Source organism: Phalacrocorax aristotelis, chromosome 2, assembly GCF_949628215.1.
Source record: "Phalacrocorax aristotelis chromosome 2, bGulAri2.1, whole genome shotgun sequence".
NCBI classification, from domain to species: domain Eukaryota; kingdom Metazoa; phylum Chordata; class Aves; order Suliformes; family Phalacrocoracidae; genus Phalacrocorax; species Phalacrocorax aristotelis.
Window position 1 is genome coordinate 4,768,713 of NC_134277.1, and position 26,186 is coordinate 4,794,898.

At 41.0% G+C, this 26,186-nt stretch overlaps 1 protein-coding gene across 1 annotated transcript; it reads right to left on the minus strand.

Moving 5' to 3' along the window:
• Positions 1–2,838: 2,838 nt before the first annotated feature.
• On the minus strand, positions 2,839–23,149 carry AQP1 (aquaporin 1 (Colton blood group)). The gene is made up of 4 exons (XM_075082215.1): positions 22,627–23,149; positions 6,694–6,858; positions 6,216–6,296; positions 2,839–4,704 (listed from the first exon to the last, which is right to left on the minus strand). Exons 1-4 carry the CDS (start codon positions 23,014–23,016, stop codon positions 4,525–4,527), a joined length of 816 nt encoding a protein of 271 aa, XP_074938316.1. The 5' UTR covers positions 23,017–23,149; the 3' UTR covers positions 2,839–4,524.
• Positions 23,150–26,186: the final 3,037 nt, after the last annotated feature.

Sequence of the window (26,186 nt, forward strand, 5' to 3'; positions counted from 1 at the left end):
GTAATATCAGACAACATACATACAAAAAATATGGTCCTTTCAATGATATGAGGCTTGAAAAATATGAAACCCAGAATCATTCTTGGCACATTTGTTTACTAGAGCCCAGGCTTCAAATGAATCATAACGGCCATATTCTTAATATAATTTTATTGCATGACTCTTAGCACGTCCAAACTTCAACTGGGTAAAAGGAGGGAAAACACTGAAATACTATGAGAAACTCTTTATTAGTATTCTTGTGTTATTTTAATTTTTAAAAACATTAAGCTATGAATTGTGACTGGTGCAGCTGGTGGATATGGAAAGACAATGGAAGCTTCCTGGCTTGTTGGCTGTCATTATGTTATGTTTGAATCGCCTTTCTTTCCTTGCACGTGTTAAAAGTCTATGTAGAGTTGAGCAACATGAAATCTAAAATTAAATTGCCACAGTTACAATGGGGAGGCAGAGCATGTATTTACTTCTAAATATAGATGACTAAAGTTAGGACCCATATCTCCTTAGAGATATTGGACTATAGAATCAATGGAGTGGCAGGGCTTTCTCCAGGGACGAATTCAAAGCACCTTGCTCAGACATCTTCTAGGTTGTCTTGTACCTGGGCATGCGAAAACCAGATAGTACTTTGTCAGCTGTCTAAACCACAAAGTACGTCTGCACTGCTGATGGTGTCTATCCCAGGGATGACGACTGGCCCTCAGACAAAACAGAGCAGAGTGCATCATCTTTGTGTAGCTCAACTTTGCTGGGGAAAAGTTTGGGAGAATGTTAGCTGCGATGGTCCATACAGGCACTGACAACTGTGTTCCTCTACTTGGGAATATTCCCCTGTGCTTTTTCGTTTACCAGCACCGGTGTGCCCACCATACTGTGGGTATTTGGTATGCTGTGGGCTACCTGGCAGAATGGCTACTGAAACCATGGCAGGTGGTCCCTTGCAAATCTATGAAAGCATCTACCCTTAATCATCTTTTCCTGTTAGAATGTGTCATATATACAGAGGTTTCTCCCCAGGAATCGGCAGGGCACAAACATGGTCTCTTTGTCCATAGGTCAGGAACTATTAGTGCGTACATCATGGGAGCTGCTGTGGTTTAACCCCAGCCAGCAACTAAGCACCTCACAGCCAATTGCTCACTCCCCCACAGTGGGGTGGCTGAGAGAATCAGAAGAGTATAAGTGAGAAAACTCATGAGTTGAGATAAAGCAGTTTGATCGGTAAAGCAAAAGCCACATGCGCATGTGAAGCAAAACAAGGAATTCATTCACTCCTTCCCCTGGGCAGGCAGGAGCTCAGCCATCTCCAGGAAAGCAGGGCTCCATCACATGTAACGGTTACTTGGGAAGACAAACACCATCACTCCGAAAGTCCCCCCCCTTCCTTCTTCTTCCCCCAGCTCTATATGCTGAGCATGACATCATATGGTATGGAAGATCCCTTGGGTCAGTTGGGGTCAGCTGTCCCAGCTGTGCCCCCTCCCAACTCCCTGTGCACCCCCAGCCCCTCGCTGGTGGGGTGGGGTGAGAAACAGAAAAGGCCTTGACCCTGTGTAAGCCCTGCTCAGCAATAACAAAAACATCTCTGTATTATCAACTTTGTTCTCAGCACAAACCCAAAACACAGCCTCATACTAGCTACTATGAAGAAAATGAACTCTATCCCAGCCAAAACCAGCACAGAAGCTGTCTTAAACAACTGTGTTCCAGGCCTCCTCTTGGTGCCAGGGAGATTTTGTTGACTTTCTGGGTGATCACATGTAAATACATTTGCCCACTTGACATTTGCCAGTGGGTTACTATACTTGCCAATTCATGCTTTTAATTCCTCATCTGGGTATCTTCCAAGTATTCTAATGCAATGATGATAACTTTTAAGTGTGCTTGTCTAGCACAAAGCAAAACCTTTTGTGCAGGAATAGGAACACCATTAGCAGCTATGGCCTTGCATTGTTGAGAAACTGCTGCTCTCAGTTCAGGATCTAAGTTTTGCAGAAGCACTTTAAACATACCATTAACCTTTTCCTTCTTTAAGAAGTAGGGAGGGGTTTAAGCCTGGAATTCTGTTGAAATATGCTTTTGCTTAATTTCCAGAAGCTTTCTGCAAAATGTTTAAACATTATCACTGTGAATAAATACACCAACAAATCACACTTCATTTACTTTGACCTGTTTTTTGTTTCTTCACTAGTGAAACAGTTATTGTACATCTTTCATCTATTTTATTTATTACTGTGGTGATCACAAACAGCAGCTAGAGCAACTGACATGATGTAGTCTTATTCCACATCAAATAGAAAGGCAGCATTGCTTGTCTTCAAAGTTGTGGACTTTGAAGTGTAGAAAATAGGCCGAGATACTGCTCTTTGCAGGGTGTAGATTAAGGAACAAATTGTGGCTCTCACATTTTCTCCATCACTAAAGGCGTTACCTCAAGTGAACAGAACTCTTTACTGTGGGTGACTTCCACAACTGTTCTGGTTTATAGAATCTTCAGGGTAAGAAAGGGTTAATTTTGGGTCAATGGATGCACTGAGATACCAGCAAAAAGAGTTGAAAAAAATGATTCTGAAAAGTGGGCACAAGGCCCTGGTATTCTGCTTCCTTTCTAAGTATAATTTAGATAGAGCTTACTTCCGGGTGAGGGCCCGCTTTGCCTGCTTTACAAAGAAAGAAGCTTCCTTTCCGCCAAGGCTAGCATCAAATCAAAGAAGCAGTCAAGAGTGGAAAAGTAGAAATTGTCTCATTGTTACAGGGGGGCACCTGAAGAATGGTACTGAAAATAAAATTGCGTTGTGTTGGAAGGCAAATCAAAAATCAAGAACCGTGAACACTTCCTGTGGTAACACAACTGATTTTGTTTATTTTTAAACCACCCCGAAATCCAATCATGCTGTATGTACATAGACAATACATGGGATCGCACACCAAATGTTGACGAGAAAGATAAAATATATTCTGTTTAGTTTGCTGGTGATTTTCGGGTTTTTTTCATTGTACATCTGCTCAACTTCATTAAGTGATCCAAGCTATCCGGATTCCTGTGTTAACCTGCTCTCAATTCCCATTTCCACACAGTCTCTACAACAGGAGACGTCCATCATATCACCTCTGGGGTGTTTGTCTGAAAGGTAAAGTATGCAGCTCTCTATGTATGTTTCTCCGGGCCTCATTCCTTATGTAAAACTGTTCAGTGCAGAACAAGTATATCGGCATGTATCTGCTTTAACTATATTCTATAGTTAGTAGGTAAGACCAGCTAATGCTTTGGGTTACTCAGGAATTCATAAGTAGCACAACACACAAAAACGAAACCAGAAAATAGTATTCCACATCATTTAGAGTGTTAATTTTCTTCACGTTTCCAGTGTCATTTATTTTGCTAAGCACTGCTGCAATGCTTTCCACTTGTCTTATGCTCTTATTTTCTTACAAAACAGTATACTAGGCTTTCTGTATAAAACATTTATATAAACATATTTATATATATATATATAAAAACAAAGCAACAACCCCCAAAATGGACTTACACACTGGTATGTATTTGTCCCTCATTAGAAAATATACTGTGTGTATATCTATTCATTGTCCCTGAATGTCACAGCACTGGCTAATAGAGTGGGGTCAGGAAGAAAGGGGCCTTTTTTTTTCCTGGTTTGCTTTAAAACATGAAGTTAAATAAGATGAACAAAAGCAGAGTAGTCACAGGAACAATCAGATTCTGTTTACATGTTGGCACCGTGTTGTTCTTCTTGCAATTGTTATTACTACTCTCCAATTTGACTTCTAATTATTCACTTCCCAGGAATTAATATATCTTTATTTTGTTCTGTCATATATTCTCTCCCCTCACAATGAACTGGATGCAGGGTCAGGGAAAATGAAACACTAGAAAATCTAACGGATCCTGGGAATCCAGAGATTCTTTCCCTGCTCTAACTTTTCTGGCCCTCTTTCTCAGAGTTTATCAAACATTTAGAAAATTATGGTTGATTCTACATAACAAATAAATTTTAGTGGCCTTTCCTTCCAAACGATGTTTTTGGGCAACGATTTGACATAGCTTTTCACATGCACTGCTGGCATTAAATACCAGCCTTGCATACTTGTATCAACACTTTTTCCAGTATAAGGCCCCCATTACTGGTACAGATGGTTTTTTGTCCTCGGTATCTGTTCTTTCAGCAAACAGACTGATCATTTGGACTACTTATCATTACTGAGTGATGTGCTGGGAGAACCACCCACGCTAAATACACAAGAAAAATTGGTAGTGGTGAGGGAGGGGTTAAATTTCAGCCCAATTTATTTAGCTCACGCAAAACTATCTAATGACTTCTTGGTCTGAATACTTTGTAATTAAAAAAACCCAGATATAAAAGTAGTGTTAAAAATGGGGGCAAAAAATGGAAAACCGTATTGAATTAAAAAACAATGTACTGCTTGCTGGTTTACAAAGAGTCTATAACACTGATAAAATCTTCAGAAACCAATGTGCTTTTTTTTCCACCCCCTTGTCTGTCTTTACTTTGGCTTCATTTCAACCCGGGAGTTCATATCATCTCCTTCCAGATCATACTCTTCTACTTGGCCGCTGGTCCACACCTTCATGCGGTCAGTCAGGTCGCTGGTTCTGGGAGCCAGGATGAAGTCATAAATCAGGGCAGCACTTGCTCCTCCAATGATTGGGCCAACCCAGAAGATCTGAAACACAGTTCCAAGCCCAGTTAATACATCAGGTGTTACTGCATTTGAAGCTGCTCTGAAAATATCCTCTGAAGGTTTACAGTGAAAATATTTAAAATGTAGTGTTGTACCCGAATATTTACTTAACCGTGTGGCAAGAAATCAGGAATTTCTCACCATGAATTGGCAATAGACCCAGAGATTAATAACTGTGACTATGATGTCAAGTCCTGGTATTTAAAATTAGGTATCCACTGGTAAAACACCTTTGTTACTCCAGATAGATTTGGTGGGGGAGCACAATTTCTAAAATAAACAAGGACATAAGTTTCCATTTTCCCACCAACTTTCAGTGATAGGTGAAATAGAAAATAATACTTAGTGGGGACCTAATTAGGGGCTTAATTTGCTACTAGCTGCTATTTAGCTAGTGATATTGCTGTAATTGTACTGATCTAATCACTTAAGTAAAGTTTGGAAGGAGAGGTAATAGCAGTATGTTAATAGACAGGTTGACTTTGTTAGAAATAACAGATGATTTTGAGGGATTTGCACGGCCAAAGAGCTCCTGGTCTGAAAATATGTTTTGTTTTATTCAGCAACATCAGTGGTTTAATATGAATTATTACCTCTATCTCCTTCTCTCTCTCTCTACAAAGGAAAATACTTTTTTCTGTGAAATTCTGAAAATACTAACTACTAACTTAGTTACATTACCTTAGTATCCCAAGAAAAGTGCTTAAGTGGGAGATAATGGCAAAATTTCCTGTGTCCTCCTTTTGTGTTTTACTCTTTAGATCAAAATGGCATCCTTATCCAAAATTTTCACAACAGTGTACTATCACTATATTTCCATGAATGCCTATGCAACTGGCTGTGAAAGTCATGAGTAGGAGATTTGGAACAAGCTGCATTTTAAATATAAAAGACAACATGCTTATTTAGGGCTTTTATATTAGGCTTCTTTATTTGAGCTTTAGTGAAATAAGTAAATTCTCATGAATTTCCTCATTTTAACCACATTAAACCACAGGGAATAATCTAAAATTTATGGTGTTTCCAGAACATTTATCCATGAAAGCACATAAGCACTTTAAGAAGATGAATATTTTATTAGCTTCCAAATATTGCATGATCCACTTCAGTTTATAAACCTGCTTAAAAACCTTCCTAAATTAGCTTTTACAAGGTTAAGAAGGAGAACTTTACAAACTCTGTTTAAGCGATAAACAATCAATAAAGGATTCTGTGTAATGAGGCTTTAAAGTGTAAAATATTTGAAATAAATAAACATAAAGGAAAATAACCAAAGAAAATTGTTCTGTATTACCCTGAACATACACACTCAGCTTGAGGACTTCGTGATCTCCTGAGGCTGGTCAGGTGCAAAAGGAGATTATTCATCGTTAAACGAAATAAAAATGGCAACACACTGACTTGGTGCTAAGATACGTGTTTAAATGTTTCTGATTTTGTAGATTATGTATATGCAGAGCCTCTTGTAAGCTAAACAAATTTATTCAACTTACCCAGTGATTTTCAAAGTTGTTGGCAATCAGCGCTGAGCCAAAAGATCTGGCTGGGTTGATTCCACAACCGGTGTAATCAATCTAGGAGGTGGAAAGAGAACCAGTGGTGAGTCACTGATGCACATGTGGCACCTTCATTATACAGGAGGGCAAACAGCAACATGCAGCATGGTTCACAACAGTTTTGTTCATCCCACCCACTCTTCCTCAGAGAAGGGAACGACTGTTTTCCATGTGCCTGTCCTGACCCAGCAGTGAAACAAGTCCTACTGCAGCAACTCCTCCCAGATGTGCGACCTCATAATTTACTGCCACAGCCACATGGGCCAAGGGAGAAGGGCCATGCTGCAGGAACAAGGTCAGTCTTTGAAGAGGAAGGAGAAGGCAGGAACTGTCACCTGTCCATCATCTACCTGCCTTCACTGGCTCATCTTGAGGTGGCACATTGCAGGTATTAACTGTGAGAGCTAAAACTTACAGCAAGAAGGTGTCCCAAGGCAACGGAGAGACCAATGGCCAAAGGTGCTGATCCCGAGACATCATTCCTTCTTCTGTCTGTGGTGGCAAGGACACACAACACCAGCTGGAAGGTAGCAATGATTTCAATGCCTAGTCCTTGGCCTGCATTGATTCCCTCTGAAAGCTGCATGGAGACATGAAGGAGAATGTCACTTGATATTCCTACCTGACTTCAACCAGTATGACACAGTTTCGCAGGATCTACTTTCTCAACAGGAGAACGCAGACATGCACAGCCATTTATCTCCCCAAGTTGCTTTTGCTTAACAGGAAAAATAATAAAAAAAAGTGAACAGAAATCAGTTTTGAAACAGTCACTGCTCTACTCAAGTCTAAACGTAACCTGATTTTACTCGTGATTCAACATGGTTGCATGGTTGCTGCATCCAGCCAAAGGGAAAGCTCGACCACTAGGCACAATGATAATGTAACTGGTCTACGTGTGAGAAACAAATGAGCCAGAGATTTGCCTTCAATAGGGTTTACCCATAGAAGTGAACTGTGGTGCCTTGAGACATTTATTCATTGCTTCTGAGAATGAGGATGCTGTGCTCATGTTAAACATTGCTCAGCTTGCCTTTACCTACAACTGCTAAGCAAACAGGAGCAGGAGGAGGAAGGGACAAACAGACAGTAAGAAAGGTGCATAGGTCTGGGTAGCTTGAAAGTATTTATCTCTGCTATTGACAAGTCACTTTAATCTTTTCTTCTCCTTTCCCACCTCTACTTATTTTCTGTAGTTCAGTTTTAATTCTTCAAAACAAGAACTTAATGTGGACAAAATGCTGGCCCCATGGGCAGATCTCCACATGAATATTAAGGTACTCATACCGTGATTCAACTGCCGGCAAACATGCCTCTAAGACTGCTTGAAATACCCTGAGATATCCACAGTGTTCATATGAGACTGGTAGATGTGACACAAGTCCTACAGAAGACCAAAGGTATCTAAAATGGTTCTCAATGCCAATGTTTAGGTAGTGCATGTCTAACTTGGATATGTAGTGAACACAGTCAATGGAGATGACATCCATTCAGCTGAAGAAATGTAGGTGATCATCAACTGAAGAGCTCTGTATTTTATTTTGAATTCACTAGATTTCATTTGACTACAAAAAGAGCTTAGACACCTAACTCACATGTAGACTAATTTTAGGTCTCTTAGACTCAAACTGAACCTCACTCAACTTCTTTGGGAGACAGAAAAAACCATCCACAGTTCAGGAATCCTAAGGGGCTTATTGGGGAAATATTTCAATTTCATACCAAAGTAAAGCAGATTCTCTAGAAAAACTCATACTGACAGACATAGCTATTCCAAATGTATTATTAATAATTAAATCAGTAGAGTTTCTTATTATTGTAAATGCTGAAGAACATATTAAAATCACAGTAATTCACATAAATTAACATTATGCAATAGAAATGCTGTCATATTTCAGGAGTACTGTTAGAAGATTGTGCTGAACAAAAAACTGTGGATCTAAATAATTCAATATTACAACCAGTTTTGAACTCTGCTTCTAAGCACTATATTCAGTGGTATCTTAGTTAAGACAAGACAAGCCTGTATCTGAGCTGAATAACTTGGTGTTAAGCAGAAGTAACCACATTGCATGGAGAGGATGAAATATGAGCTTGGACACAGGCCAGAGAAACTGAGAATGTGAGTGACTCAGAGTAGGAAGCAAACTCTGCAAAACTTATGCTCAAGGATAGCGCTATCAGCAGGTTATCTCATCTGCCATAGCTTTTGCATTAAAAATTGCCAGGTCATACATGACAACTACATGATTAAATGTTATTGTGACCTGTCAAGAACAATAAGACTATGGGAAGTCATGCCTTAAATCTGTTTGTGTGGTTTTATGCCCTAATTTCCCCCAAACTAATGTTTGAATAACTTTAAAACTTAAAAATGTTTAGCTGAACTCTTTCACTTTCCACCTTTGCTGTGTGCTTTTCTTGTTTCTTCTGTGTAACAAAGTAGTATAATATTGTCATGGTTTAGCCCCAGTCAGCAACTCAGCCCCATACAGCCGCTTGCTCACTCCACCCCCCCAGTGGGATGGGGGAGAGAATCAGAAGAGTAAAAGTATCCCAGCTGAAACCAGGAGAAATATCACATTCCTAAAGACTGAAAAAAATCATCTGAGTCTTCAGCCAGCATAAATCCAATTAGCTACATTAAAAAGAACGAAAATATTTTGATTGCTAAGACCTGCCAGCATGAAGCATTAATAATATATTTTTATATCTTATTCTTTAATATGCAGGACTGGTATTCTTTAAGTTAGAAGCAGTTTATCCACAAATAGAAGGGAATTCTGGTTGAAATGGTGGGCATTTTAGTTCCTTTGTCATCCATAAAGTAGAAACTGGAATAATTTAATGAAACCTTCAGCATTAATAGGACTTATATGTGAGAAATACAAGTCTGACATAAATATATACAGATGAGCAGTGAAAACTACATGATCCAGAAATTCATGCTAAACACCTGATATATTACTAAATCAATATTCTATTACTTTTGTCATCCTGTTTTAAAAATAAAGACCCTTTTGGCCACAGAGCTAGTGAGATCTTGTGGCTTTCAGCAAATTAGGTTTCAAATGCATCCCATTGATATCAAAAGTATCCCTTTAAGAATCTAGGCTATAGACTGTGGAAAATCCTACCTCACATTTCGAAGGCCAAATGGTCAGGCTTAAAAAGCAAGTTTACTGGTAAATGAGTGAGCGATATGCAGCTTCCCAAAAGAGGATATGAAAGTAAATTCTATCATAATGCAACTGTTAAACCCCAGACAATCTAGATCTGAAGTCTGATGCATTGACGTTAGTATTTGACAAAGCCTTAGCATTTCAAATGATTAATCACTGACTTAGCATTAGTCTTTCCCTTCATTTGTATGGCTTATATAAAAGAAAAGAGACAATAAGGGCAAAATTATGCTTTTAAAACCCATGATAATCCTTAACTTTGAGAGGCGGAAATCTTATTCTTCCTTTCCATCCAGGAAAACACATCCTACAGCTGACGTGACTTGAGGTCATTCTCCCTGCTAATCAACGCTTATTGATGGGCTGTGTGGAATCAAAGAAAACCTGGAAATATCATAGGAAACCTTTTGCTTTCCTCTACCATGTAATTTTATGTGGCCTGCCAGGGACATAAAATTCCACTGTGAGAGCAAGGACTCTGGGCCATGTTCCAAAATGAGGTAAACCGAGGCAAGCCTTGGATGTTCTGCTTTGCTGTGGTCTGTGGATCTGCAGTATATAAGTGTAATATTACAGGCATTTGTTATTTGCCTACTTGTCAGAGCTATGGTGTCAATATGGCAGGAGCCTGGATCCTGCAGGATACAGCAACACGTGGAACAGTATGAGTTTTCACCACCCTAACCACATCCTAGCCAGAGCATAACATGGGCAATAGGAAGATGCATTTGCTAGTATTAGGTTAAAATGTACATATATATGTGTGTGTGTGTATATTTATATTTATAAAATCCTTGGTCACAATGGATTTGCAAGACTTACCCAGCTAATAATGCAATATATTTGGCACCTATTGAATTTGCTGGTTTAAGCTCTTGACAGAACCAGGCAGGTATAACCAATATGAGTTGGTTACCCTCTCATTGTATTTTCCATATGTTGTTCAGGTTTTTTTAAGGGAAGTTGGAATTTTTGTAGAATACCTGACTCCAGAAGCTTCAACCTCTGACAAGGTCAGGGCTGTCTCAAGTTTAATCTGAACCTAGCAGGAAGTAGTACTACACGTTAGAGAGACCCGACTACCTGAGGCTGTCAATAAAACAGAAGCAAAAATCAGCTGCTGGTCTTAACATCTAGCATTCTGCTACTGAGAATATCCAGAATATAAGGTGACCATACCTCTGGTTCTTAAATAGGTAGAATAATGCCTTGAAACTTAAGACAGTAACTTCTACTGTAGTGTTGGAGCGAAGGGGTCCTTTTCCAGTGACCTGTACCCACACTGCAATGACTTGCTTCCGTGCATTGATAGGCTGCTTACCAGTGGTCACTACAAGGTATGTAGGCAGCGTGTGTGGGCTGATACTGCATTTGCCCTTGGTGTATCTGCAGGGAAATCTCTGACCTCTTCTCATCTCAGTCCAATAACTCTCAGATGTTCTGCATTTTAGCCAATGCTCATTAAGGTAACAGAAAAAATGTCAGAGGGCAGGGAAAAGCACAGCAACTCCCTGACTTTTTCGTGCTTCAGAATTGTGAAGCCTGAAGAGTGGATTCAGTGCTTTAAGGAACCAAATATGCTCTAAGGGATTAAAATGAAATACACAAGCTCACATTTATGTCCAACAGTTTCCTATACCATAGCAGTTAATCCAGACTTCTCCTTTTTTGTTCACACGAATTGTTCCACTGAACTTGGTTTCTAAGTAATTATTTTGACAGTAGAATCACCAGAAACATACCGAAGAAATGAGTTACATCACTGGTGAGAGCTGAGAGCTATATGTAGACACATATATGTGATAAGCTGAATCACTCTCTTGGGCACGTTATCTTGCATTGAGTAATTCTCCCTTGACTGTAATAGCACCCAGACAACAAGCAGAAGCCTACATGTGGACACCCCAAGTGAGGTGTGTCCTTCTGTGAGATGAATCCCACCATTAAGATTTTTACCTTAGTTTACTGTGAGTCTGAACAAGTTAATGGAAGTAAAATCCACTGGAATTCAGTAAGTTTATAGAAATTGCATCTCATTCAGAAAACTCCTGTGCTGCAAATGTTTGGAAGACAAGGAAGCACTTTCAGCATACTGAACACTTCTCCTTTGCATTACTGGGCATAGGGATGAGGTACAATGCCCATTCCTAATCAAAGATTAGCTTTATCTGGTAATGCTACTGCTGCTCCTGAGCAACCTGGTTTTAATGCAGTGCTGACTCTGCTTTGAGCCAGAGGTTGGACTAGAGACCTGCTGAGGTCCCTTCCAACCTGAATTATCATATGAAACCTCAGTTCTTCAGAAAGGTTCTTCCTGCTGGAAGGGACAGAATTGCCTCAGTGCTGTTCTGGCTCAGCTGAGTTAATGTCTAGAAACAGCTGGTGACATATGTAGATAGTGAAGACACAGCTGATGGATCAATCACTGCAAAGGCTCCACATAGATATAATCCATATGGGTGAGTGAGCCAAGACATGTAACATAATCAAATGAGGACCGATGGCAAAATTAATGGAAAATCATTATCTAATCATGACCATGAGAGTAAGAAGTTGAGACAAATGCCTGCTTTTTTGTCCTAGGAAAAAAGTAGCAGCCACATTGCTTCCATTTCTCCACAACATCAGACAGGGCATGGGAACTACAGAAGCTTGTTTCTCAGAAGTGCCCATAACTGCCATGTTTAGCTGACTGACTTCCACAGCTTCAAGCAATAATGTGGGCAAATTAATGGTATGTTTTCTTTCCTTTAGGTTTTTTTTTTTTTTAAAGCAGGATATTTATTACTTGTCTGCCTTCAGAAGAGAAATGGGGACAGGAAATTAAACTGGCCCAAGGTAAACCCAACTGTGTACTTCTCCAGTGATTTAATATTTTTCTCATTAGGAGTAAAAGTATATCAAGATCAAACCTGTTTCCCGTTATATGGATAAGAGAGTTTGTTATGCAAGGTGATTTCATCACATGGTGCTATGCTCCATCTCATCCAACAAAGCCTTAGCCATGGATTGTATCTTCCAGAGTCCAGTTTACTTTCATATAACAGGGATTAGTTTCTCATTGTTCCTGAAAAATTATAGGCCTCTGGAAATGTAGAAGTCTATCTTTCAATAGGGGAATGTCAATTTTCTCTGTTCTTATGAAACACTTCACTGCAAGCCATGTTGGCTGATGTGTTTTAGAGAGAGAAAAGTTAAGGCACAGCAATTTAATGACACATATAACATCACTGATGGCTGGGACTTCTCTCCTTTGCATATGCCAGCTATCTCATAGGTAAGGTAGGTTTTGCAGAACCCCAGCAATATCGTGGCTGGCACATAATAAGAATCATGCTGTGGATCGACTATAAATGTACTACCTTTTATTAAAGTGTTTTTAATATTCATGTTGGGAGAAGAACTATGTTCTCCTGTCCACACAAAATCTAGCATTTTATGGAGCTGTGCTGCAATAAATAGTATATATTAAACAGATCTCTTTCCTTGTGTGTTGAATTCAAATATACAGCTAAAAATTTGCACCAGGACTGTTGATTTCAGCATTCCAAATTATTGGCTTATCTCTGCCATGGCAGATTTTTCTCTTAAATGAAGACTTTGAGCATTTTGTTCAAGGAAATTTGAATCCATTTCCCTGGTTATATAAAAAAAGAAGCCATCTCACTATCTTACTGCATTTTCTTCCTGTATCTTAAGCTTTTCCTTCTTTGATTTTCCTTATTTTTCTTAATAAGAAAAACTCTTCACATTAGTTTAAATGGTTCGTGTCCTCTTCTTCATCCCTACACTGGAAATATTAATTATGCTGCTTTATACAAGCTAACTATCATTTAATTGTTTAGCTGGGCATAGTTCTTCAAATGTAATTTCAGAAATTTATCTCCCTATTTCCCTCAAAATCACCTTCCACTATCTGGCCTGTCATTTTGGCTGACTCTTATTCTTTCAGCTCCAACTCTGTCATGAAAATTATAACCTCCATCTTGATAATATACCTTTCTTCTGCTGGAAGTCCCTCCCAGATCTTCATAGCTATAAAGCTTCCTTTAACTCACAGTCAAAATGTATTCAGAGACTTTATCCCCTACTATTTAACTACTGTTATTCTCTTTTCTCCTTGCTATTTCACAGTATCATGCTGAAATGGATGGTTCTATACCCATTATTTGAGAGTTAGGGATTTAGAGAGTACGAAAGTCTCATTTCTTTAGTAAATAAAGACAGGGAAAGATCTAAAGAGTTTAACTTAAAATTACATGGCAGGAGCACTCAGAAGAAGCTGCTTATGAGGCAAAGAATTAGCTTTGGATCGTATCCTAGATCAACAATAGAAGCATTCAGCAGAACCTAGGGACAAAACATATTGTCCTCTGCTAGATTATCCTTCCTATAAATACAGCCTTAAGAGCTCTAAAGGGGACTCATTCAATTCCCAAAGCACAAATCATATTTTCCATTCTTTGGACAGCAGACACCCTCCAGGAACAAGCCTAACCTCCCTCCTCCCACCCGAACTTCAGGCTGATGAGAAACTAGCCAGGGCTTTGTGTTTCAGCAGCCTCATATGCCGTAAAGAGAATGATGGTTTTACTTATATTAAACCAGAGCACATAAGGTTTACATGTGAGGCCAGTGACAGACGGTAAAGTCAGTTCCTCTATAGGACTTCCATTTATCACAGCTAGTTAGAGATAGACCATTTGCCTCATTTACACTTTTACTTTTTGATGTGCCTCGGGGAAAGTTGCTTTGGGGAAACATTGGGTTTTCTAAACCTTGCTGCTGAGAAATAAACAACTTCTATTCAGAGGATGGGGAATGGTGCGTTGTTTTTTCTTTTCTTTACCCAGCAAAACCCAAGTAAATAGTTCATTTTCAGTAACACTTTTGAAGGACTCATTTTTACTGGGCAGCTATTTGTGATCTCCTGTATTGTCAGCCCAGAAGGAGATAGTCTTTCAACAGGGAATATTGGGCATATCTGGGTTTTGAGCCTAATAAAGTCTTCCTTTCTATGTTGTTACTGGAATAACTAGCTGGATTTGCAGAAACCTCACGGTATGGTTGTTGGCAATTGCACCAAAGTCATATTCACTTTATACTTCTGGACAAACACTCCAGCAAACCTGTGAAGTTTTCAAACTTTCCAAGTCTGAGGTAGTTCATACAGTCAGTCTTGTGCAGAGCATTGAAGATTTGGCATTTCCGTGGAGTTAAAAACCAGCTCTGAATACACACAACAGATTTCAGGAATTAGGGGGACAACTTCATCTCCTTCATTTCTCCACTTTGTTCATTGAGCGAGAATTCTTATCAAAGGAAGGAAAAGGGGCCAAACCTGACTTTATTCATTCCTCGGTCGAAATACAGTCATCATTAACTTCAAGAGAATTTGTGTGTATATGTGTAAGGAAACATGTGCCACAGTTCTGCTTTGAAAGAGTTCATTGATTTTGCTTGGCACTTGGCACAGAATTAGTGTCAAGAGCCTGGAAAAGTTTGGTTTTCTGTGGTTCCTGGAGAGGCGACGCATGGGGCTCTACCAGGAAAGTCCACGGAGTATTTCTTTGCTTCTTTCTGTCCATAAATGCTGAAAGACGATCCCCTTGCAGACACTACAGGACACATTTTTGCCCTCCTGCTATTTATAGAGCTTCCTCCAGGATGCCTGTCAGGCCATGTATATTTAATTTAACAGGTTAATGTGCTTTAGCCTCAGATTTCATTGACTTAAAAGGAGTGAAGCAGTTAAACACCAGCACTAGCTTTGGGTTTGGATGCCAGGAAGAGCTGTACTTTCCCATTAGGTTGCACATTAATAAACACACTGGCCCAGCCAGGCCAGGAAAACCTCCAGGAGGCATTCCCTTGCTCCGTCACATCGGTATTAGTATTAATCTGGAGGTACTGAGGAACACAGCCACAGACCGTGATGTGCCAGGTACCACATCAGCCCACAGTGAAAAGGGTGCCTCTGCCTCCGCATATTTGTAATAAAGAGACAACAGTTTAGAGAAAAAGAAATACAGAAACTGAGAAATTCAGACACATAACATACGGATGGTTCGCTCTTTATGAAGTTTAGCATAAGCACAATAGTTTGATCTGGTTTCCCTAACCCTGGAATGGAGATTTTTCTAAGAATGAAGATTTCTTTGACATTTTCAGTTATGATACCAGGTAAAGATCTCTCTGTTATTGAATTCTCTCAATTAATCTGGAGAATGGACAAATAAGCAAAAATGTACTACTACTCTAAAGAGAACAGGCAATTTCCTCTTGAGACAAACAGGAAATTTTTCAGGGGCTATTTTTTCTTCCTTTAGTGCTTGTGATATGGTTTAGTATCCTTGTTTTAAAAAAGGCCTCTCTTAAAGGTAGCTATATACAACCTAGATAGTGACTTTTTTTTTAGGATTCTCTGATTAAATAAATTCTATTCAAGATCCACCCAAAGGTTCAAATTATCTGCTGAAGTACAAGCCCTGCTACGATGACTTATATGTTGCTTTTACCATTGCATCAATTTAAGCAGAATTGATCCATACCATAAATTCTCATGTTTGTTGTGGAAATTTCCATTTGCCCTCAGGCTGTGGTTATTGCCGTGCCGGATCTTGATTTAGAATCAGCACCCACTAATAGATTTTTATTTTTTTTTTAATGGTGAATTTAAACTAGGAAATGACATTTGGGTTTGCCTTATCTGAAGAATCTGTCTGTCTGCCTATTTATCTCTCGTGTGTGAGGGCGAATATGTGTGGAGGTGTGTATACAGGTACACACAAAATATCCAAATGCATATGGCATAATACACAGAATAATAAAGAAATTAAAACAGTTTTAACTGTTTATTCACCAGTCAGGAAGGGTGGTGGCAAAATGGATTTCCTTAGATTTCATACTTAATCTTACTTAGTTTGACAGCTGGTCAAACACAGGAAAAAATCCTTCTCCAAAAAATGCCAGCATGACTCCATTTGAATTACAATATTTACCAATCTACCAAATTAATAATGTTTTTAGGTCTATTGCAACTCCTTATTTTACAAGCCTCTGTGCACCCCTTTCATCAATTTCTGTCCTTTCTATTTAAAGAGGACCTTTAATCTGAGGCTTGCTGAGCATTTTTCGGACAAGGTAACAGTCACCCTTGGATCCTGTGGATGAGGACCCGGCTCATGGTATAAAACCCGCTTGAATGACTCTATTCCAGCACCAAAAGACAGATGTGCAGGTGAATGATCGCTGAGGGCCTTGCCTTGTGCCAGAAACAGCCACGCTGCTGCATCCTTGAGTGCTCTCTGCCAAAAGCTCTGGGCATGGCTATATGATTATGGAGCAGAAGCACTAAGCAAACCTTTGTAGAAATGGAAATGAGAAATAACTTCTGAGACCTGAGATAAGGATTAGAGCTATAAACCCTGCTATCCCCAAATGTTCTGGAGGATGGGCGATAACCATCACGTTTACATCACAACCCAGATGTTTCTGCTGTCACTGTGTGAACCCATTAGAAAGCAGCCAAGACTAAGGCCAGTTTTGAGCAGGTGTTTTTCCTGTGTTCCACCTCCCCAGCCTGGTGCGATTCAATACAATGCTGGCATGCCATAAAAGACTGCTGCTGCTGCAAAATTGAAATTGAATAATGAACTATTGTTGTGGCACTGTTTGTTAAGAAATAAAAATCCCAGAGTAATCTCATGTACAGGAACCATTTTGCTCACTCTAAAAATGCAGCAACTTCTGGTCTCTTGTAGAAGCTCCAGTGCTTAAGCATGCAGGTGTCCCAGCACAGGCAAGGTTGGCAGGAGAAGCCTACACTGGATCGAAAACAGGGAGGGCAGAGGGCAGTGACGAGGAGAAGTAAGCTCACTGTATTGAAACATAAGAAATGCACAGCCTATAAACTGCATTGAGGAAAGGCATCCAAGGATTTTTAATAAGCGCTAGGGGTCAGGAGCTCAGCTGCATGTCTCATCCATCCAGTGGCACCTCTGGAACTGCAATTTTCCATACTGACTCAGAGGAAAAGCAGCATCACTTACTCAATTGTCCACTCACACTGTCAAGCTCTCAGTTGATGTTGGAAGCTCTTCCAACTTAACCCGACTTTGTTTAATTTGAGGTTGGAGGAGAACAGACTCACAGGGCGTGGGCACAAAGAGAGAGGGAAATCACAAGGTAAACACTGAGTCATCATGGCCAACCATGCAAGTCCCACTGCCCGTGCTCAGAGGGCCACTACTGGTACACTGGTTTGGACCATATGTGCCCTCCCAGGCAACTTTCTAAAGGATAGGAAAGACTCAGTGAGGGCTATCAGGATAAAAACATCAGTACTGACCCCCATACACCACTGAAAGGTGTGGCAGGTCTCAACATTAATAAAGGGAGCTCCCAGTGCGGGAGCAATTTTATGTTTGCACTAAGGTCTCTGTGCCTTGGACATTTGTTGGGAGAAAAAAATCACCAGAACTGATGCCCTAGAGATAAGATGATGCATCTGCAGAAGCTAAGGATCCACACATCGTATGCGCCATCCTATCCTCCAGTCTCCTGGAGACAAGAGATTGTCCAGCCTTCAGCTTTCCCAAGTAGCAGAATAAGGCTGGGCAGAGGAAAAAAGCCACCTCCAGCACAGGGGTTTCAAAGCTGTTCTGCTCTTGCTGGACCGCAACCCAGCTAAGTGGGATTACTTATGGAAAGGGGACTCATTCTGTAGTGTGACTTTGGTGAGGGTGGAAGGTGTCTCAAAGTAACAGATACTGCCCTGGTATGAAGAATCAAGGACAGCAAAAGGCTCCTTTCTCCCTGTCTTTGAGACAGGATTTGGAGTTGGCCACTGTGTGTTTATCACCAAAGGACATTGCACCCTTACATGCACCAATTCTTCCACGGCAGCTGATCTAACTCTGCTGAGCAGTAGTGGCAGAGACAGCCTACTGCGCTGGAAATCCAAAGGGTGGTACAGCAACAAATGACCTCCCAGGCTCCAGGAGTGGTACCTATATGACTAATCACCTGTCTTAAGAAAACACTCCAGACCTCTGAATCCACTGACCACAGATCTGGCTTTTCCAGAAATTTCTGCAGCTACACAAACAATATTTATCAGTCCACCGAGTGTTTTTTAAAACCAAGTGCTTCTATTTGTTATTCTTGGTTGTTTTTCTTTTCTCTTTATCTACCCTGAGCATTGCTACCTTCAGCTCTGTTTTTCTTGCCTGCAGTTTTTGATCCACTTATAACTTTCAAAATATCTTCCATCATAAACTTCAAGGCAGAGTTTTCAAATAGTGTCCAAATGGTAGCCCCAAGACTTAGGGGGCACTTTTTCTGCCAAAATACAGAAATTATGAAATTGTAAAGCAGTGTCTGCATGTTTCACAAACTCAGATTATCTTCACAGAAAAAAAAACTGAGCTAAAGAAATTTTCTCAGGATGTTTTTAAAAGCTTGATAAAATTTCTCAAGGTAATCATTGCTGAACCTCAAATATTGTGTTACCTTATAATACAGAAGTCTCCTCTCACCAGCCTTTTCTGCTTGAGCTCTTTGTTGGTCCTTAGCTGCCCGTGCTGCATAGCTTCTTCCATTAGCCAAACTACAGATCTATCCTCACTAGACAATAGCCAGCTATGCTGGCAGATGAGTGCATTTTGGATTAGGCATTCTCTATTCTTACAGCTTTATTTAACGGAAATTTGTAACATGTAGTAACCCAATTTCCAAAAGAAGATACAAGATGATGTAAGGAAAAATGTTTAAATTTTTAGAACAACAAACACACTGCATATTCTTCTTTCAGCTTTTCCAGTTCTTGAAGTTTTTACTTTGGCACCCACACCACTACTAAAATATATGGGAAGTTAAGTGTCTTAAAAAGATTCAGTAATCTAAATACCTCTCTGAATATTGTCCAGAATGTCTTATTCGGAACCAGCCAAAGTAACTAAAAATATTTCCACTGACTTCAGTGAAGTTTGGATCAAACTCTTCATATGTGACAGCTTTGCTTGTCTTAGTATAAACCAGACCTTAATACTGAACATGTTAAAGAGGCATCCTGCTTTTTCATTCTCCCTTCCTTCTCTTCAGCCTTGCTCCTCCCATGGCTGCTTTCTGTTCTTCATTTGCTGGTGTCTCCCTTTTTCCCTCTGGGAAATGAGAAAGGCACAGATTCATCCCACTTCATTTTGGATACTTAACAGAGGCTTCCAAACCTGGAGCCTCATCATGCCAAAGAACAGCCGCTATGTCTGGAGGACAACTCAACGAATCTAAAGAATGAAGGACCTCTCTTTGTCTCTCCTTCTCTGTGAACTAGAGAGGAGCCTGTGGACATGGGTTCTTCGCTTGGGCTATCAGTGCAGGACCTTCAGCTGGGCAGCATAAATCTAAGTTCAGGCATGCAATCCCACCCAGTATCCACTGGGGACATTGCACAGCCATTAAACTGCTCCCACCACATTTTTCATGTAGAAAACACCCCTCCAAGTGCATGACAGGCTCAGAACAGAGGGCACAGTCATGCACATCCAAGCCCTCTTCCCAACCTTGTCAAACAAACAGCACTCCCTTTCTTTCTATTCTTTTTCTCAAGAGTGAATCTACACCTTGTTTTCCACAGGAAGGGCAGGAAGATAAAGCAGCTGGCAGGGATGCCAGCCCTGCCCCTCCCCTCCTTGTCCTCAGGTTAAAAATCGTGACATAAAAGGAAATCTCTGTGGTTTATCCTTATCGTTTATTTGCTGACGGAGGCAGTACGCTCTCGGTGCTGGGTTGCGGTTTCAGGATATGCCCATTGTGATCACCTCTGCGCAAGGACAGCCGTTCTGCTCTTCTCCCCTGCATTGGGCTCGGACCCAGCGCCTCCCTCAGCCCTCGCCTCCCCTCCCCAGACAGTCCCAGCTTGTCAGTGGGAAATAAATGGATTTTCTTTCCTCTCTAGTTCTTTCTTGCAGGGGAGAAGAACAGCTGCTGCTCTCCCCATCCCCTGGGAGTTCTCCCCACTGCTCCTCTAGCCAGATTTATAACTGGATATGAAAGAGAAAACAGAAAATCAAAATTTTAAGTATTTGACAACGACAGGCACTGAGACCAGGGCTTTTCACAGTGTTAGGAACCATTTTATCCATTAATTCATGCAAAGAAAGTGTTACCAGGTTTGTAAAATAGGCATGATAGAGACTCACACTATCTGGTTTTGCCTACAGTGTATTTGATGGCCTTGGAAAGGATGTGTTTGATTGTATTCCAGAGGTGTTCCTGGAGGGGGAACAAGGCTTCCACCCTAAACATGCAATTTTTGAGATCCATGAAGTAGTCTCCTAAGCTTACTAAAGTCAGTGACTGCACTTATCTTTCCCAATCTTTCATGATCTTTCCATCTGTCCCCATAGGCTCTTCTCTTCTCGGATGTCCTTGTGCAGAGCTCTGAATTATACCTTTGTAGCTTGCAGTTACTGACTGAGGAGCAAGAAGAGGCTGGGTGATCACCTACACCCCCTTTACAAATGGACAGTTTCAGGACTTTTGGGCAGAGGAAGGAGCCAGCCATCAGCATTCTGTGGCAAGCAAAAGGGGAAGACCAAACGCAAGTGCTACTGAAACCGGACCTCCCGTGTTTAATGGCTGTTGGACCTCTCGAGGAAACCACTTGGGCGGATACCCTGTCCCATGCGGTTCAGCAGTTCCCTCTGCCAGTGGTTTCAGAGGAAAAGATCACATATCACACACACAGCCAGAGCCTTCTGGAGTTAATAAAAACATTTGCTCCTCTTCCCCCAAATGCTTTGGATTAACTCATCAGAATTTCCTTAACGGTGGCATGATGGAATACCTGTAGGCACCAGGCTCGAAGGAGGTGAGCAGCCAACCCGCAGAGTAACACAGGGTGGATGATACTAAGCTGCTCAGTAATCACCTTCTTAATATCAGATTTTATTATGTTTTCTAAAACTGCCTTTACTTTCTGAATTAACTGTAATGCCACAGCACGTAAAAATATATTACTTTATTTGTAAATTTAATTCTTTTTATCCGTTCTTCCCCTTTTGCCTAAATGATTTCTGAAGATTTATTCTATTTTCAGCTTTATGTCCCAAATATTTCTGTGACTTCGAATGGGCATAAGGTTTCAAATTACCTCAGGTTTCAAACTGCAGTCAGGAATATTCTGCAAGAAAGGGGCTGTAGAAAAGATCTGAAATACTTGTTCTTATCAGGTGAAATAAGTGACTAGAAGGCAATTTCCATTTCTAGTACTCGGTGTACTGCAGTGGCTATAGCACTGCCCCTGACAGTGGGATGATTTCAAGTTTAGAAGTGTATCTATCCTTTTTTCTCCTGTTACAGTACAACAACAACAGAAAAATGACAATATTTTGAGGAGAAGGAGCTGTGGCCAGGCAGTTTTTCTGCAGCATGATGTGAGCACCTGGCAGGGAGAGGGCTGAAACCTGCACCCCTGTTAAGTGTAGCTGCCTCACATCACTCTCCAGTCTACACCTGAGAATTCAGGGTTTTCTCATTTTTGCACAGCAACAGGAGAAACACACAGAAAGAGCAGCTGGGATTCTGTGTCAGGCAGGATGTGAGCACTCTGCCTAACGCAACAGGTAACGCTCGCGCCTTTGGTGACAGGGTTTCTCTTGCTAAGCATCTCTCTCACTGTTCCCACAGGTTTTCAGTGCAGGTTGCACAAACCATTAATTAGGGATTGAAAAAGAACCATATTCATAGAAGCGAAAACAACATTGGTATATGCACATTAATCAGCATGTTACCTGAGACCTTCAGAACCACGAATGGGACTTCATCATGCAACTGCAAGTGATTTCAACATTAAATTGGTGTCAAAAAGCACTTTTCAGCAACTTGGATGCACAAAATTGAACATAAGAAAAAATAATCACGACGATAGTGTCCTAAAGCTCCAAAATGGGGGGGGGGGGGAGGGACGACGGACTGTCCCTATGACATAGATCCACCCTGGTATCTGTAAGGACTGGATCCCTTGCCGCAATAAGCAATTGGCTGCCTGAGGTCACCATCACCACCACCATCACTATCACACCCCCACACACATATCTTCTACAGGTCTTACTTTTCTACTCAAAAGAAAAAAAAAAAAAAAGGAATGAAAAGTTTTGACTTACCGAGTTGAGCCCCAGGAGGTTGTTTGGGAGAGAGGAGGTGACTCCTGACAGAATAGCTGTGGCCACCACTGCCCCCAGGCACTGGGCAATGATGTACATGAGCGCCTTGAGGATGCTGATCTGGCAGCTCAGCAGGAGGCCCAGGGTCACAGCTGGGTTCAGGTGGGCACCGCTGATGTGGCCCACGCTTTGTGCCATGGTAGCGATGGATAACCCAAAAGCCAGGGAAACCTTCACATTGTCTTGAGACCTTGTTGATGTTTTGTTGCCCACCACTGGGAAGCTAAAACCCAGAGCCGAGCCAATGCTAATAAAAATAAAAAGGCTCATGGCGAGGAACTCAGCCACCACTGCCCTCCAGAACGCTTTCTTTTTGAACTCACTAGCCATCTTTCCCTTCTCTCTCTCTCCCCTCCTCACTTTCCCTTCTCCCTCTCTCCCTTCCTTTGCCTGATATTTTTCCTTTGAGGTCTGAAGATAAATCTGGAGAAAAAATACAGTCCTTGGATTATTTATAGGGCATTGGGTGGTCTGTAGGAGGGAAGGGGTGTTGCACAAAAGGAGGAAAGAACATCTACATAGATGCTGACTACTAGATTGATGTAAGACCCTGTATGCCTGCCAAAGTTTTTTCTTCCTTTTTTTTTTTTTTCCCCTCCCTTAGCAGCGTTCGATCTCTGCTGCCGTTTTTAAGAGGCTTTTTAAAATTCTTGGAAAAGTCTTTAGGAGTGCCTCGGGAATTGTACCCTCACTTCTTTAAGTCCTGTATCATCATTCAGCACACGGATTGGAATGAAAGCTTTTACGGGATTTCTGTCTCAAGCCAGACTGAAACAAAAAGCAAAGTTATCTATGCAGGCTGGTGAGTTACTCACACTCAGCTTTACTAGCGGCAGATAACATCCGAAAGTAGCAAATAAAACTGACAACTAAATCTACACTTCTAGAGACTTGGAGTACCTCTGCTTCATTTGAAAACAGGTAGAAATGCCTCTTCTTCTGGCTCTGTGGAGTCTTGGACTTGTTTCTGATGACAAGCCTGACGGCTGTACGGGCAAACACATGTATTTACACAGGCTCACACAACTGGTGTTAACTGATGGATGGTAGGGATCAGTTTTAATCTCTGGGACCACTCTGTAAATCTGCCATAACACTGCAAGCAAGCTGGGAGCTTTCTGTGGATGCAATTTGGGTGCCGAGGGGCAGATGATTTGGGGGGTGGTGGGTGGTTTATTTTTTAAATTTACATAATTTCTTCACTTTTTTCCTTCCAGCCACAGAGGTGGCTCTGAGTTTCCCCAGGCTTGCTGTCCCGCACTCCTGACCGACAGGAAAAAAAGCCAATCTGGGAGCTTCCTAGACCATGTCCTGCAGTGAAAGCGTATCTCACACCACCCTGCTGAAGGTCAGCTGTCCTGGTTGTCACCAGGGAGACTGGCTGCTGCTGCTGAGCCACAGGACTGGCTGGAGACAGAGACAGAAGGGGAGAGAGCAAGGGAGAAGGGAAATTACATGCTTGATTTTGCAGACAAAATGAATATCCTGGCAGTGCCAGAGTGTTTGTCGGAGCGAAAGGTCTAACTGCCTCTGGTTTTATCACAGCGGGACATGCCTCAGATTAACCCTGTGTTATCAGATCTCTGCCTGCTTTAACAGCTGGCAGTACCTTCATCTGTAAATCAGGGGGTTTGCTCTGACTTCAAACTATGCAAAATCTGATCCAGAATCTAACTTTCAGGCACAAATCTTGAAAGATGGTTATTTAAAATCAGCCTGCTTCTTTGCCTCCTCTTGTTTTTTTCCTCTCTCTTCTTACTTTAATTCACTGGTGTCAACTTCTAAATTCTACTTAAATTAATTCAAGGCTTTTTCACTTGGGCAACATGTCAGTATGAAGAAAAAATCAGATATACACCTGGATAGCATTAGACAGTCAATAAAGTTTTTAAAAATATATTCAGCTTTCAAAAGATGATTCAGATACAAAGCTGAAGACTGTTTAAATAAAAATCCAGATGTCTGCAGCCTGTCATCCCCAAGTACTTATTCTTTCTAGACATCAGATGTTCTTGATTTTTCATATAACCAATTTTATTTCCTTCTGTTCTGTAATAGACTTACACAACAGAACTGTACCAGTGAAAAAAGGAAAAAGGAAAGAAATGGGAACAAATTAATTATTGGTTTTACCCTTCTAATTACAGCAGGACTTCAGTGAGGAACCATGTGACAGACAAATCTAAAATCAAAGCTAGCCAAACATGGTACCTGGTGCAATTTTAATATAAGTTACCGTTGATGTTAGTTGTATTCTGTTCAGTGAAACTTTTTATTTACTGCAAACAGACTTGAAGATCTTAAGTGACCAACTTCTCTGGTCCTACCAAGCAGATGCCCAAGAAACAAAGCATATATCACACACCTCAGGGAACCAGGAAAAACAGAGCTCTGTGAATAGTTTACAAGAGTCTCCACGTGTCCCAGGTTGGCACTTGCAGGATGGAGCTGCCTAGGTATTCAGCTGTGTCCACAGGAAATTCCCTCTACTCGCTTCTTTCTGCAGTTAGGAGCTGGAAGACCCAACAACTGCTCTACAAGTACTGATAAGGCGAGAAGAAATCCCTCCAAGGAAAATTTCTAGAAGCCTGGAAAATAGGCTGGGGAAGTGCTGCAAAATGCTTCTCTGATTTCTACAGACTCCTCTAGGTATCCCTGACTGGCCTGTGCCAGGGGCAGGATACCAGGCAAGTAAGACCTTTAGTCTGACCAGTGACATATGTGAACAACACAACAGTTAAATATGCCTTGAGAGCAGCAGGTTGGTCACCCCCTTAAGAGTTAGCTAATATGCTTAGTTTTTCATCCTGGGACTCTCCATTGGTCTCTTCATAACTACTGCACACCACTCATTTCATATTTTGGAAGCCAATGCCACAATAACTCAATAAAATTGTCATTCAGACAGAAAAGAAAAAAATCATCTGAAATAAAGACAGAAACTATAACATATAAACAGGGAAAATACACATCTGAAAGAGACGTATGGAGCTATTAGCTAATCTTACCCCTCTGTGCTCTGATGTGAACAAAATCAAGATCATCACTGCTGTGTTGTTACTATTTGCTTGCACGGTGCTGATACTCAGAGACTCTACACCTTCAGTGCTGCTCTAAGAGAGTCAGCAGAGACAGCCTTGTCCTCTGTGTAGAAGAACCATCAAGTGGGGAAACAGAAGGAGACAGCAACAAAAGAACAAATACTCTGCACAGAAGTAGAGGGAACTGGCAGAGAGGATAAATTAAATCAGCAGTATAAGTGCAATGAGGGAAGAGGAGAGAGAAGACATGAGTAGAGCAGCAACACGTCAGTTGGATGTCTTCAGAAACGTCCACCAGAATGCAGATCTAGCTGGCACCCAACTCATTATGTCACTTTTCCACAAAATGAGCTCCATCCCGTCTTACTCAGGCTGATGGCAAAGACCCCAGCACTTGGCCAAGTAATCAGAGGCCTGTATACCCAGTTCCCGTAAACCACCAGACCAAAAAAGGGGAAA